General features: G+C 40.3%; 1 protein-coding gene across 1 annotated transcript in view; it reads right to left on the reverse strand.

Annotated features, from left to right (window-relative positions):
- The window catches only part of CNTNAP2 (contactin associated protein like 2), an 816,026-nt gene extending 801,596 nt beyond the window's left edge, over positions 1 to 14,430 (reverse strand). The window contains exon 1 of the mRNA XM_030444894.1: positions 14,334 to 14,430. Coding sequence (XP_030300754.1) covers positions 14,334 to 14,430 — 97 coding nt within the window. The remainder of the gene's footprint in view (positions 1 to 14,333) is intronic.
- Positions 14,431 to 15,962: the final 1,532 nt, after the last annotated feature.

The following is a 15,962-nucleotide window of genomic DNA, read 5'->3' on the forward strand; positions in this document are numbered from 1 at the left end:
GTTTCTGCATACACTGTAATAGCATGCATTTCAAATTCTGAAGGCATTTGACTGGCAGTGTACATTGTCTTAACCAACATACAGGAATTATTATAAATGTGATATACTAAATATCTCAAAATACAGGTGTAACAAAAGAAATCAGTGTTTTTTAGTGACAACCAGTGGAATTCTGATTCTCAGCTCTTCATTATTTAACATCTTTATTACTTGAACTGAAAAATAATTAAAAAAGCACACTCTTTGAAGATGACTTGAAATACATTTCACAAGCTTGGAACATCTAGGTCAGCTGGTAAAAAGAAACATTAGGCATTTTAATGTAGCCATGTGTACAGTCATACACCTAGAATAAAAAACATAGCTCCAGACTGAGACATTCAATGCTGGGAGGAAATGAGTCAAAATCCTGACAGGTATGTTAGTCAGAAAAGAAAGATAGAAGAAATTCTATTCCCTGACAAATGAAGCATCTCATGCCAACTGACATGGAGAAGGCTGTGCTACTCACCAATATTTTTTCACTGGCAATTGCATTTCCCACATCTCTTAAGGCCCTGAATCTCAAGTCAGTGACTGGGGGACTTGAAATGCCACCCATTGTAAGAGAAGATCAGGTTCAAGAACACCTGAGGAATCTGAACATACACAAGTCCTCAACTCTGTGCCTGAGAAGATCATGGAAAAAATACTCTAGGAGCTATGTCAAAGCATATGGATGACAGGGAGGTGACCAGAGAAAGCCGATGTCATTTCACCACGGGCCAGCCATTCCTGACTGATGTGGTGATCTTTCATGGTGGAGTGACAGTACTGGTGAATAAGGCAAGAGCTACTGATCATATCTATCTGAACTTCTGCAAGGCAATTGACACACACAACACCCTTGTCTCTAAATAGGAGAGATACAGACTTGATGGATGGATAAGAATTGGCTGGGTAGCCGTGCCAGAAGAGTTGCAGTCAACAGTTCAGTGTCCAGAAGGAGATTAGTAATGAGTGGGGTCCTTTAGGGGTTTGTACAGGGACAGGTGTTGTTAAATATCTTTAGCTATTTAGACACAGACAATAGGATTAAGCACACACTTAGCAAGTTTGTGGCTTTCACCAGAGTGGTGGAGTCGATATGCCTGAGGGAAGGGATGCTATGCAGAGGGACATGGACAGGCTTGAGGACTGCTTCCAGGGGAACTTCATGAAGGTCAGCAAGGCCAAGTGTAAGATTCTACCGCCAGGCTCAGAACAATCCCCCGCAGCAAGACACACTGGGTGATGAATGGAGTGAGAGCAGCCCTGTGGAGAAGGACTTGGGGATATTGGCCAGTGAAAAATGAGGTATGATCTGGCAATGTGCATTTGCAGCCCAGAAAGCCAATTATATCCTGGGCTGTATAAAAAGAAGTGAGGCCAGAAAGCCCAAGGATGTGATTCTCTTCCTCTACCCTACTTTCCTTAGGTCCCACCTGGAATACTCAATCCTGCTCTGGGGCCCCCAGAATATGGAAGACATAGAGCAGGTCCAGAGGAGAGTCATAAAAATGGTCAGAGGCTTTTCACTTTAAAGATAGAGCTGAGGTTTTTTTACCAGAGAAGAGAAGGCTACATGGAGACCTCACTGTGGCCTGTCCATACTTAAAGGGGGCTTACAAGAAAGATGCAGAAAGACTTTTTTCAGGGCATGTAGTAATAGGAGCAGGATAATGTTTTTTAACTTATTTAGATTAGACAGAAAGAAGATTTTATTAAATAGGTTGCCCAGAGAAGCTATGTATGTCCCATTTCTAAAAGTGTTCGGGTCTGGCTGGACAGAGTCTTGAGCAACCTGTTCTAGTGGAACATGGCAGAAGGATTGGAATAGGTGATCATTAAAGGTCCCTTCCAATGAAAATCATTCCATGGTTCATTGAACCTATGATTTTCTGATGTGCAAAGCAGAAGGTACACAACCTACCATGTCACCATATCTGCGTTCAGTGACCCTTTTTGACCTTATAAACTATGAATTTGTAGTTTGGGACCAAAGTTGACTCACAGCATATATGATATATGCACTGTACTGACCTAAATTTTGAAAGTACATTTTATGCATATTTATAAAAATAGTTAATAAAAGCATTCCCTATAATGATTTTTTAACATTTTTTAAAAAAATTTTAATAACCCTAACTTCATAATATCTGATTATCTGAGTTAACATGCAGGATTACAACAGAGCAATTAAGCAATGAAGGCATTTCAAGTGAGTTATTACCAGTGTACCTAGTTTTCACATACAGAATTTATCATGAATCAATGAACACAATCTCCTTTAATTTCAGGCTCAGCAAATTACTCAGTATGGTGATGAATCAATGAAAGTCCAAGAGAAGTCAGTGGAGTCAGTTTATTGTTGGAAGAAAGGGTAGGGAGAGGGGGCAGGGAGTGGGGAGTAAAATGATTAATGAAATGAGAAAGGACATAAATGGAAATGGAAAAAAAAAATAAGAGCAGAAGCAAATGTATGTGTGGTCTGGCAGTGTGTGTGTTTGGAAGAAGGCTGAATTGTAATGGATTCCACCTCTTATCTTTAGGGAATTCTGCTATTATTTCTAACATCTTGGCCATACCAGGGAAGAAGCAGGTAGGGCACTCATCATATAACCGACAGTACGCCCAGAAGCGTAATTTTTTTTGATGTAAAACTGAAGGAAAACACATTAGAGAGTAGAGCTTGCTGAAGTCTGGGACTAAGTATCCAGCAGAGGCTGCCCGGTGTAGTATATGCTTCTGACTCCATTTCTCAGAGCTCACTCTTCTCCTAGTGAAAGTCTAATGATGAGGACAGGACAAGCTACTCCCTCTGATTCCATTCCTCAATAGAAAGAAAGCATATTATTGTCATTATATTGGGAGAACCATCAGTCCCCCTCCCTCTTTTTTTTCATGGGAGGAAAGCATTATTTTTTATTTTTAATCATGTTTTAAAACTAATTTTTTTTCCTTATTTTCCATTTTCGTAGTCTTTTAAAGATCTTTCAATTTTTATCTGTATTCAGGGAAAATTAAAGAACATGTAGAAGCCCTTTCATTGACAATCTGGGCAGAGTCTAGAGATCTTGGTAAAGCATCTATGTTTGAAACTGGGTTAGCAGAGTGTAAATTAAATTTTTACTTTCTTTTGTGTTGATTCGGTTTTAATACTTTTCCTCAGCCATAGCCTTGCCCCCTTCTTGACTTAAGAGGATACCTTAAGAGGTGATCGTAACCCTCCCAGAAGAGTTATGGTTTCCATTTGGGCAACAGTCACCAGGACTTCCAGGAGGAATGTCCAGGTTTCCATCTTTAGTGAGTGCTTAAGTCTTTTGTTCATACCAGAGGGCAGCAGAGAGGCGTGAGGTGTGACCAGGTAGATGATCATCTCAGCATGGTTGCAGAGCTTAAAGAGGAAGAAGAAAGACTAAGGAGTATCAGGGAGTTTGAGAGGCAGATAGATTGATGGAGCTACACCCTAACATCCCTGAAGCAATGGCGGGGGTTGGAGACTCCAGAGGAAACAGAGATTCCTTTACCCCCCTGTCACCAGGACATGTTGTGCCAGGTGGCTGAACCACAATAAAGAGAAAAGCTATGCAATATTAGAGAAGCTGAGGTGGATATAGATAAATGGGTGCCAAATCATAATACCTTAGACACCTTGGACCCTGGTTACCCACAAAAGCAATACCAAACACCATCCCCCACCCTCAAACATCAGTACCAACAACAAATATGATTCTTTAAGGTCTCTAGACAGTCATGAGCATGTACAACATAGTGAAGCTCCACCAGAAAGACACAGACTTTATCACAAAAAGAAATGAGTGGTGCTTGTAGCTGGGGACTCTCTTATAGAGCACTGAGACACCCACCTGCCCACTTGTCACAGAATCACATGGATTTTACTGCCCACCAGGTGCAAAAATCTATGATGATGCTGAAAGGGAGACACAGCTTATCAAGACCACTGACTACTACCTGTTGTGACACTTTCATGTGGGTATGAATGGTACTGGGAACAGAAACTTGAGTAAAATCAAGGCAGGCTATAAAGCTCTGGGAGCACAAGTGAGAAATATTGGGGCCCAAGTTCTCTCTTCTTTTATCTTACCAGCTACAGCAATAGGGCAGAGAGGTATAGAAGAATAATGAATATTAATTTATGGCTAAGTAATTGGTGCCATCATGATGGTTTTGGATTCTATGACAATGGGACATTATATGATGACTGTAACATGATAGGGTGGGATGGAATACACCCTAAATCTTTGGGGCTAGGCTGGCCAACCTAGTCAAACCATATTTAGCAGCGGGTAGGGTCAAACATGACAACATACGAGGCATGCTTTAAACTGAAGGACCTGGGTGGAGGGATCCAAAATGACAGCAATAACCCATCATCACTACAACTAATTTGCAATTAAACCAGATCAACCAGAGTAGCGTAAAATGTGGTTCAGCTGTCTCCTCAAATGAGAAGCAAAAGGTCAGACTCTGAAGTGTATGTATAAAAATGCATGCAGTCTGGGAAATAAACAGAAGGAACTGGAGCTCCATACCCATTTGTGATATCATAATGTAGCAGACGAACCTTTCCTGGGGCACAGTGCTTCAAAGTCAAACAGGCCTTCTTGCCAAGGTGCACAAACAGTGCTTCCATCTTGCTGCCTTTAGACTTGGCCAGCCTTGTTCAGTGCTTCTGCTCCAGACTCAGCTGACCTCCTCCTTTGACTGCTCCAGAGTGAGCTGAGCATGCACTCTGAAGCTCACCTTTTATTGGCCTCCCAGTCCTGCTCATGTGCAGCTGGGGTCAGCCCTAATTGGGCACAGGTGGGCTTAACACAAGCTCACGCCTCCCACCTTGTAATTAGCCACACCTGATTGCCTCATTTCACTACATCATAGTAATAACTGAAACATGGTGGGACGAGCCACACAACTAGAGAATCATGATAGAAGGCTATAGGCTGTTTTGTAAAGATGGGCAGGGGAGAAGAGGTGGAGGAGTCACACTCTCCATTAAGGAAAACTTTGATTGTACAAAAGTCAGCTATGTTAATTGTGGTAACCCTATTGAATACCTCTGGGACAAAATCAGAGGAGTTGTCTCCAAAAGTGACCTTTCAGTGGGTATCTGTTACCAGCCCCCAAACCAAGGTGATGTGACCCATGAAGTGATATTCAGATCGATCAGGGAAGCTTTGGGTCAACAAAACTTTGTCCTTATGGGAGATTAACTATCCAGACGCTTGTTGAAAGAACAACACTGAGGCTCACCTGACAACCATCAAGTTATTGGAATGTGTAGAAGACTTGTTCCTCACAAAAATGTTGAATGTGCTGACCAGGAATGAAATAGTTGGACTCAGTATTCGCTAACCAAGAAAACCTACTCTGTGATATCTCAGTGACAGACAGCAGTGACGTGAATATTGTGGAGTTTGGCATACTGCTGAGCACAATGAAGGTTAATTCAAGGTTTTAGATTTTAGAAAAGCAAACTTCAGCTTTCTCAGGGCTCAGTTGGAAGTGATCCCATGGGAAGCTTCCATGGAAGGTAAAGGAGTTAGTGAGTGCTGGGAGGCTTTCAATAACACTCTCCTAGTTGACCAAAACCAGTTCATTCACTCTAAAGGCAAGGGAAGTAGGCTGAGCAAGCAACACCTCTGGCTTAACTGTGAGCTTCTGGTTCTGCTGTGAACCAAAAGAGAAATGTACCAGAGGCTGAAAGTGGAACATTATCAGTTGAAAATTACAAGGGCATTACCAGGGTGTGCAGAGAATCAGTTAGGAAAGCAAAACCAACTTGGACTAATTTGTCCAGAGATGTCAAAAACTTAAAGAAAGAATTCTTCACATATATTTAAATAAATCAGAAACAGATGAATAATATTGGCCCACTATTAAATAGCAGAGGTGAACTAGTCAACGATGCTGAAAAGGCAGAGGTTCTCAACACCTTTTTCACCTCTGTCTTTACCAGTGCTGTTAAGTCCTGCCCCATAGGAACAAAAGTTCAAGCTGAAGCAGGCATCAGCCCTCTCTCCATGAAGTAAAAGTTGGGTTTATCAACTATATACAGGAGCCTGACCTGTATAAGTTGATGGATCCACATGCCATCAGGTGTTGAGGGAGCTGGCTGATGTCATTGAAAAACCACTCTCCATAATCTCTGAGAAGTCGTGGAGACTGGGAGACATTCTTGAAGACTGGAGGAAGGCTGATGTCACTCCCATATTTAAGCAGGGCTCTAAGGAGGACCCAAACAATTGTGGACTCATTAGCCTCACTTCAGTCTCTGCAAAAGTCATAGAGAGAATCCTCCTGAGGACTATCACAAGTCAATTGAAATGTGATCAGGAAAAGCCAGCATGGACTTATCATGGACAAAATGTGCCTAACAAACCTTACTGCCTTCTCTGACAAAGTAACCCACTCAATTGATGCATGGAGATTGGTGGACATTGTCTACCTGGACTTTTCCAAGGCTCCTGATACTGTACCCCACAGCTTCCTCCTGAAGAAACTGACTCAAAATGGCCTGGACAAGTGATCTGTGCAGTGCGTGGGGAACTGGATGACAGACCACACCCAGAGGGTTCATCTTCCAACTGGTAATGGGTTACAAGTGGAGTCCCCCAGGGATCAGTCTGCAGGCTGATGAAAGATGTTTAACATCTTCATAAGCAACCTGATGTTGGGATCAAGAGCACCCTGATGAAGTTTCCTGATGAAACCAAGATGAATGGAGAGGCTGACAACCCAGAACAGAGACACACCCTCTGGGATGACTTAGACTGAAGAACTGGGTTAACAGAAACTTTATGAAGTTCAGTGTAGAGAAATGCATGATTTTGCACCTGGGAACACAGAATCCAAAAGTGCAGCTAAGACTGGGATCTGTTTGGCTATAGAGCAGCCTTGTAGAAAGGGAACTGGAAGTCTTGGTGGCCAACAGGCTCAACATGAGCGAACAGTGTGCTGCAGCAACAAATAAAGCCAACAGGATGCTCGGTTGCATCAATAAAGGCATCACCATAAGAGACAAAGACGAAGTCAGCATCCCACTCTACTTGGTGCTTGTCAGACCACGCCTGTGTTCAGTTTTGGTCTCCCTGCTAGGAATGGTCCAGAGAAGAGCCATAAGGATGATCAGAGGAATGGAGAATCTGCCATATAGAGAGAGGCTAAGAAAACAGGTCTGTTTAGCCGTGAGTAGAGAAGGCTTAGGGGAGAACTTATTACAATGTTCTAGCACTTAAAAGGGGGCTTAAAAGAAGACTCACTATTTGCAAGGAGTCACATGGATAAGATGAGGGGCAATGGGCACAAGTTGCTCCTGGGGAGATTCAATTTGAATACAAGCAGAAAATTTTTCACTATGAAGACAGTCAGGCATTGGAGTGGTCTCCCAGGGGAAGTGGTAGACTCCCACGCTTTGGAAAGTGTTAAGTCTCAGCTCGGTGGGGTGCTGAGACAACATATCATATAAACAATAATATTAGAATGGTTGAACCAGATGATCCTTGAGATCCCTTCCAAACTGACATTCTATGATTCTATGATTCTTATTGCATAAATGTAACTGGCAGTAAAATCACATTCTAATTTAACTGCGTTTCAAACTGTGTTTCAAGAGCTTTACACCAGTGACATTTCAACTCAATATATAAGACATCAAAACCTAAAATATATTGCAATACATTTGCCTGCTGTGTTGCATTCAATTGCATTGGGCCCATATGCTTTTAAGCTTTCTTTTCTTATGGCAGTATTCTTTCATTTCTTCTCCAGCAAAATTTCTATCACAGACTTTCTGCAACCCCTTATGGAAATGGACCCTTGCAGCCACCTCAGCTCATCTACTGATCTGCTTCTGTATTCCTTCCCTCTAAATTCCAGGTTTTTGTTGGCTTAATCATAAATACGTAAGTATTCAACATGGTTGAGCAATCAATTAGAGACACAGCCAAGGATTTTTCACCATTTAGGTGATAAAATACAGACTGTGACAGTGATGCCTCTAGATCTGGTGCAAAAAACTTATAGGCAGATAATTCCTCCACACACAAAACCAGAGATTGTAGAGAGAAGTGTAGCATATGCATGGCTGACTTTCCTGAGCAAAGTTTACAAAATATTAAATTATTTATCAGTTTACAAAAACAGAGTGTTTTTGTTATATTTAGACAGATTTCTAAACAGGCCATTAAATTTCTATAAGAAAATGTTGTTTTTCCTTTAAACTGGGACTTCAGGTAGTCTAAAGTAACAAAAAATAAACATTCATTCTAAAATACCATGTTTGTTGGATGGAAGATCCTTTGGCTAGAACAGTTCAAATGCTCCCTGGCTACCAGAAACTATTTTTAGATGCTGATTTTATCTGCACATTTGAAAACATAACCCAACCTAAGCATTTATCGATACAAATGCAAAACCAGCAACAAAGTTCCTAGATATGTTGAGTGGATCTTAGTAAATGATTTATTAAAAAAAATTTTTGTAGTGTGTACACAGCTGAAAATAAAGTATTTGATAAATATTTTAAATTTTGATATTTTAAATAGTCATAAATATTAATGTCAACTTATGAACTGTAAGTGTAAATAAATATTTCAGTCCCTCAGTGGTCTTAGCATAACCACTTACATTAAATGTCTGTAAGAACCACCCCTATAGGAGATTGTAAAGTCAAAACATCTCTAGACATTTTTGGATAGAGGAAGAAGGTAAATGTGAATTTAAGTATCCTTTTTGGCTCTGAATTCTCAGTTGTTTAAGCTTAAGGAACAAATACAAAATGGCTGGCTACTGCAGCAGTGCATGAATACTGAGACAGTTTCTCAGGCAGGAAAGCTCTCAACTTTGTAAAGTTTGTTGTAAAACTGCAGTGCTATCAAACCTAGATGTACCTGACTTCTTTGTAAATGTCAACATCAGTTTTGGGAATGCTGTTTTTATATCTACAGTATCTGTGAGAGGTGTCCCTGTCCATGGCAGGGTAGTTGAAACTAGGTGGTCTTAAAGACCCCTTTCGACCCTGAAAATTCTATGATCTTCAAAGCTTTTGAGCAAATGGCTCAAAAGACCTGATTACTGATTACCACAGTTTCGTAAACCTCCAAATTTAAAGATTTAACTTGTTCTGAAATTAGCTGGTGGTCTCAGATTATCTGCCTATGTAATGCCAATAAAATAGCTGAAGAAATTAAGTCTAATACAGATAACATCAATGTTAGTTCAAAGGCTAAAGTTTGAAGAACATTTTACTCATTTCTAGTATTTCATACTAATGGACTGAAACAGGAACTACTTAGTGACAAAATTTGTAACCATCCAGTTCTTAAAATCAACTTCTGTTTCTTTCAGTGGGAGAAGACTCAAGCTACCACACTGCACTCTCTATCCCCTAAGTCTTCCCACTCTTTCAGAGAAGGATCCCATGTTCATGTGGATTTCGAAAATCATGCCCTCATCAAATTAGTTCTTTTTAGACATTGCAATAATTTAAAATCTATTCTTTAAAAGTCACTCAGAGTTTCATCTGATGAAAACAACTGCTTTTCTATCAATTTCTGTCTGAAGTGACTGAAACACATTTGCTGCAAGTCCATGTACTTTTGTAACACCAACATGGCTGATATTTAGGAAATACAGACACAGGAGATGGCATACCCAAAGAATTAATTAGCTGTGTTTCACCTAAGACTCAAACTGCCCAGAGGTAGATCAGCTTCTATATATGTAAAAGAAAAAGTAGACAGTGCCAGTAGTTTGTGCATAGTATTGTCCCAAGCATTAACACTATTTACAAAGTCTTAAATCTTGCTATAATTACTAACCATGGAACATGAGATCTGATGCTTTTAAATTCATTAAATTCATTGCAGACTGGACCACTTACTGAAGAACTCTCTGTGTCTTATTCCATACTATTACACTGAAACCACAAACAAAGCAAAAAGAACTCAAGCAAAACCCAGTTTTAAAAACATTAATTCAGTAACATTTGGAATTGATTCAGTGCCCACTGACCACATCAATTGGGCCTTCTGTACACAGCTGAATGTCTGCAATCAGGCTGCAGGCAATGTTGGATACAGAGAACTTAAGGACACTTTGAAACTTTGGCTTTTCAGCTGATGCAGGCTTCAGATGCTGTCACCAATTTGGAAATGACAGCAGACTACTTATTACTATTTCCTCCACATGAAAGGTAATGCACTGCTCTCAGAAAAGCATATTAATTTAAGAAGTCACCTGAGTAATTCAGTCTGATGTTTAGAAATAATAAGCAATTAATAAATTGTTCTTTGCCTATTGAATGTTAATTTTAGTATACAGTGAATTACATCACCTTAAATAATAGTACAATATCAAGATGGTTCTGAATTGTGGTCTATCTTATAGACAAAGTATTCTAGAATAAGGAAAAAAAAGAGAAAGCATATGTTTAATGCTATCTTAGGAACTCAGAGGAAACTTAGGCCCTCAGTTTAAAAGTTTAGTATAGTTGGGTTTTGACATCCAGGGATAATAGAAATTATTAAATGTTAAACCTTCGCCAAAATCTATTTGAAACTAAATTCTGTGAGATTTCTGAGTTTACATCAGACAAAAGGACCTCAACTAAGAAATGTGAATCAGATATAAAAGAAACACAATTGGGATTGACCAGATTTCACAAAAATGTCTGCAAAATTATCTGGAAGAGAACTGCTTCTGAATGTGAGTCTGATACAATATATGACATTCCCACATACTCAACATTCAAGCACCAAGAACTAGAAAGATATATTATCTAATTCTTTATAGTCCAGAATACTTGAAAAGAAGTCTCATGTACAATCCCTTGCTCTTCCAGAAAGGGCATTACACTTTTAAAATATTTTTTCATTTATCCAAGCTGTCACCTTTAATCACCTTTATCCTGGCCCAAACCAGGACATAAGGAAAGTCTGTGTACCATGCAAAGTTAAAAGATGCGTTTTTGCTCATATACAAATCTTAATGATTTACTACACCTGCTTCTCATTTGATTTTCGTATCCGTTATTGTAAATGGGGCTTAAACTTCAGCAGTGGCATGGGACCTACTGCAAAAACATGAAAAGTATCAGAAATAAAAATTTTTAGTATTTCTTTAATGGTCAGGTTTGCATTGCATATTAACTGACACAATTAAAAACTAGTTGCGAAAGAGAATTATTTTTTAAGTGAGTTGCTTTCATAGAGAAGCAGATGAACCTATGATTGATTTCTTTAATATTCTTATTAAGAAGAAAAGAACACTGCTTTGTGTGGGTTTTAGTAAGAACAAAAGTGAGAGTTAGCTTGCCCACAGTTTTATTCTTATCATTCCATCTTTAAGCCATGTAAAACACTATAAAGCACTAAATTTGTATTTTCCATTTTACTTTTTATCTTGTGATGACCTCTCCTGGTTGAGCTGTTCATTAGCCTTGATTCCACAAGCTCGGAGTGTTTTGATCTCTCTATACTTATTTAAAAGAAAAAGAATGCAGGAATATGAATAATATATTGCCAATGTATGAAAAACATTACTATGAATAAAATTTAGAGTAAAATCTGAGTACTAGTGTGTGGGATACTTTATATGGTGTATGTTTATTGTACTACAAGATGGGCTTTCAACACCCACTTCATCTTGAGAAAAAATTAATGAGATTCAAAGCTTTCCACATGATCACTTCAGTATTACTGAAAGACATTATTTTAATGACAGAGATAGATTTACTGGCTTTGCAAAGTAAACAAACATTTGAGATACAATATATCCACATAAGTGAAATCCAATTCTATTCTTTCCAAAAACTGCCTTTTTCTGTGTCAGCACAAGCAGACTGACAGAAAATACTGCATAGAAAGTTCATAAATAGGGATTCATAATTCACTATACACCATGAATCTTGCATGCTTCCTAAAAAATTACAGTGAAGGAGAAATTTGATCTTGTAAATTATTGCAAAGTCAAAACATAAATTAGCAAAGGAGGAGAAAATAAAAATAATGTTGGAAATCAGAGTAACATCAAAGTTTCATTTCATACAATCTTAATTATTTCAGGAGTATTCACAATATGATATTTGATTCAACCAGTTAAAAAAAACCCAACACAACCAAAAAAACCTAAGTGCGTTCTCTTGTCAAAGGACAATGAAATTCCCCAATGTCATTCACAATCAGTTGCATACAAAGTGAAAAACAATCCCAGAAAATACAGCAGTGACAAGTTTGTATACCAAAGTATGCAACAGCAGAATGAGTTAAGTGGTGCACCAAAACACTGTGACACAGCACTTGAGTTCCTACTGTGGTGGCACTTCCCAAGCACCCGTTCATCTTTACAAGAATTTTAAGCATGTACTGCAATGTGAGCACTCCTTTTGTAATTTTAAGGCTGACTGTTTCTGTTTCCAGTAAACAAATCTCACTCAATTTCACTTTCAGAAGTGAGTCAGAGATGAAATACATAAGGACTGTAGTGTATAACCTCTTGTAAGGTGAATTAATATGAATAAATCTTTGAACATCTGCAAAAAAATCAAGCTGGGGATGTATGTGAATAAATCATAATCAAGATTATATATTGCCTTTATAAATGGAATTTCTAGTTACAGTGATGCTACTACAGGCATTAACTTCTCAACCAACTTCTTTCAAAAGTTAGATTTGTTTGTTGGGTAATCATATAGCCCACTTTAGGTAATTTCCAAGTTAAACTACAGCCATTAGTTATTGAATGACAAAATAAAGCTCAGAAATCCTATTACAGAAAAGCAGTATAGGGAATTTAATTTTCCAATAACAGATTTCTGACGACCTAAATAATGTATCTTCCCCCTCCCTGTAAATTCCTGGTATGCAGAGCCTGAGAGATGACCATGAAGAAATAATAATCAGAAGAAAAATTAGATAGACAGTCAAAACTAGACAGCAAACCTCAGGATCAATATTTCTCCTAAATCAAAGGTAGAAAAATCCTGAACATCCTGAACAGCCTCTGAAACGTAGATATTATTGAGATACTGCTGCACATTTTCTATTGACACAGAAATAAATTTCTAGGAGAAGAAAATCCTGGAACATAATATTATTTTATTTTTCAATAGGTATCAGATGATAATAGGTAGAAACCCATTGAGAAAGTATAGCAGGGCTGTGGTTCCCTAATCATTGTACTGTTCATTCCTGACCCCAAGGAAACAAATAAATAAATATAATGATCCACGTATATCGTATATTTTAAGGATATTCCCTGCTTGGTCCCTAGAATCAGCTCCCATTCACACGTACAGAATCTCAGCACATCTATTTGTAACATCTCAGGACATTTCTTTCCTCTATAAATAGCAGAGAAAGTAAACAGTAGTGTCTATTTTTGACAATTCTATAAAAATGCATTGCTTTATTATAGTACCCATTTAAAAAATACTTTGCAAATAGCAAATGCTTTGCATGATCCAAAAAGAAACATCTAAATACTCAACACTGACATCCACCTGCAAATATTTTCTGGAAACTACAGCTCAATGCAATGTTAAAGATTTGATCTGACACCCATTGAAATCATTGAGTACACTGTCGTTTTTACACTGATAGCAGAACTGGGTCCTGTATAGGTTCTCTGCACTCCTCTGGTCTGAAGTTCAGCATTTCAGCAGATGTTTAATCATTTACCTAATACTTTTGCCATCCTAAGGGGGCAAATTTTGGTCTTCTCTAAAATACCTTTGCTCATTTTATGATGGGAAGCAAAACTTCCTCAAGAAAAGATGTCCTAGCTCAGTTCCCTCTCATCAACTCACCATCATCCTCTTCAAATGAGATAATTTTTTTTCTTGCTGCTCCTTGGTAAAAGATTAGTTCTATTAACTGCTCAAATCTTCTCTTTTCCCACACATGACTATGGAGAAGAAATACTTCCAACTGCAAATTGCATACCTTCTGAGGAAGGTGGAAAAACCCCAAAACAAACCAACCAAACAAGCAAAAAAACACCCACAAACTTTGAACAGCTTCTACCTGATTCCTTTCCCTCTCTGACTCCATTGCAGAACCAAGACTATATCACAGAGTAGGTCTTTCAACTTTCCACACCAGCTAACCCCTCAAATCATCTACACTAAGGAAGATCTGATAGGGAACACTGTGAACAGTATCAAATCTCATTGCAAACATACATGTAAAAACACAGAAAATCAAGCACAAGAACGACCAGCAGAGTTGTAGGAATTTCCTTCTGGCTTATTGCAGAGCTGAAATTGTGCATGCTTCTTTAAAAAGGGTACTTACGAGATGCAGGCAGAGTGGTCCTGGCTCTGCAGCTAATGCTGCTGAAAATCCAGAGGAAGAGAGCTGCCCTGCAGCCAGCTCGGGTAACCACAACCATCCTTCACTTCCTGGCTCCCTGTACGCCAAATGCCAGCTGCAGAAGACCTGCTTTTCTCCACTTTGCCCCCTTCTCTCTTTTTCTCAGAGGAGATGGCGAGGAGGTAAAGGGGGCAGGGCTTTACCTTGGGGTAGAAGCCAATCCCCCTCTTCGTCTGCTATCTCTGGGTTTGCAGCAGCAGGATAAGTCCCGGTACTTTTCCTTATTTTTCTGTGTTTGTGGTGTGCCTGTGCCTCCTTCTCAGAGGAAGGTGGGACAAAAAAAACCAAATAAAACAAACAAACAAAAAAAACAATAATAAAAGCCACGAAGTCTCAAATAAGAAGACTGTAGAAAAGAAAAAGATAAATTAAAAAGGCAGTCTCCAAAGAGACATGGGGGAAGGGAGGGAAAGGGAGATGGAGATGGAGATGAAAGGAAGGGAGAAGAAAGGCGGAAAAAGCCGTTGTTGCTGCTAATGCTGCTGATGCCACCACTGCAGCTGAACCCTTCTTCCTGCACAGAGCAGCACTGCTGAGAGAAGCTTGCAATAACCTTATATATAAACAGTGTACACGCACAGGCAGCCGGGGAGCCAAACACACACTCACACAGGAGAAGGGAGAGGGGAGTGGGAGGGAGAGACACTCCCGCAGCATAGAAGCAGGCTCAGAGCCTCTCTTCTCGTTTATTCATCATCTTCCAGCAGGAGGAAACGCTGCCACCACCAGCAGCAACCCTCTCTCCTCACACACACCCTCTCCTCCCCCCCCCCGACTCCTTCCCGCCTCCTCGGAAAAAAAAAGGAAAAAAGAAGAAAAAAGAAGAAAAGAAAAGAAAAAAAAAAAAAAAAAAAAAAAAAAAGAGGAAAAAAAAAAAGAAAAAAAAAAAAAAAAAAAAGAGGAATGGAAAATCCTCTCCCTAGCGCTCCCGCTCCCCCTCCCCTTCCCTCAGCTTCCTCCAGCTCCTCCCTCTTCCTCTGCGCCCCTCCGGCTTGTCCTCCCTTGCCTGGTTCAGAGGCAGAGCCGGGGGGACCGCGGCGGGGATGGGGTCCGGCAGCCGAGAGACTGCGAAGGGGATGGGGGCCTGCGGCCGGGCACCGTAGCGGGGCTGTGGGCCGGGACCGGGACCTGGGCCGGGCCGCGGCCGAGCCCTGGGGAGGCGGTGCCGCTGCCGCTGTCCGCGGTGCTGACGCTGCGCGGAGTCTCGGTGCCGCGCACCGCCCGCGCCCTGCACGCCCCCGGGGCGCCGCGGCAGCCCTTGCCGCTGGCTCTTGCCCTCCCTGCCTGCCGCTCCCCCTCACTCCGAGATGGTAGCGTTTCCCCGAGCTCCAGCCTGCCGGGATCCGAGCCAGGCAGCCAGCAGGCGAAGTCCTCAGAGCAGTCCTAGATCTGAGGCGGGGTGAGCACCATGCTGCCTGCAGAGAGCTGGGGATGCAGGAGCCGCTAATGCAGATGTTTGCGTTCGGTAATTAATTCTCAGTCCGAGAGAGAGTCTAGAAGAAAGCTGCATTTAAGAATCATTACTGTTTTTATCTACGTGAGATGACTGAG

This window comes from Calypte anna, chromosome 2, assembly GCF_003957555.1.
Source record: "Calypte anna isolate BGI_N300 chromosome 2, bCalAnn1_v1.p, whole genome shotgun sequence".
NCBI lineage: Eukaryota > Metazoa > Chordata > Aves > Apodiformes > Trochilidae > Calypte > Calypte anna.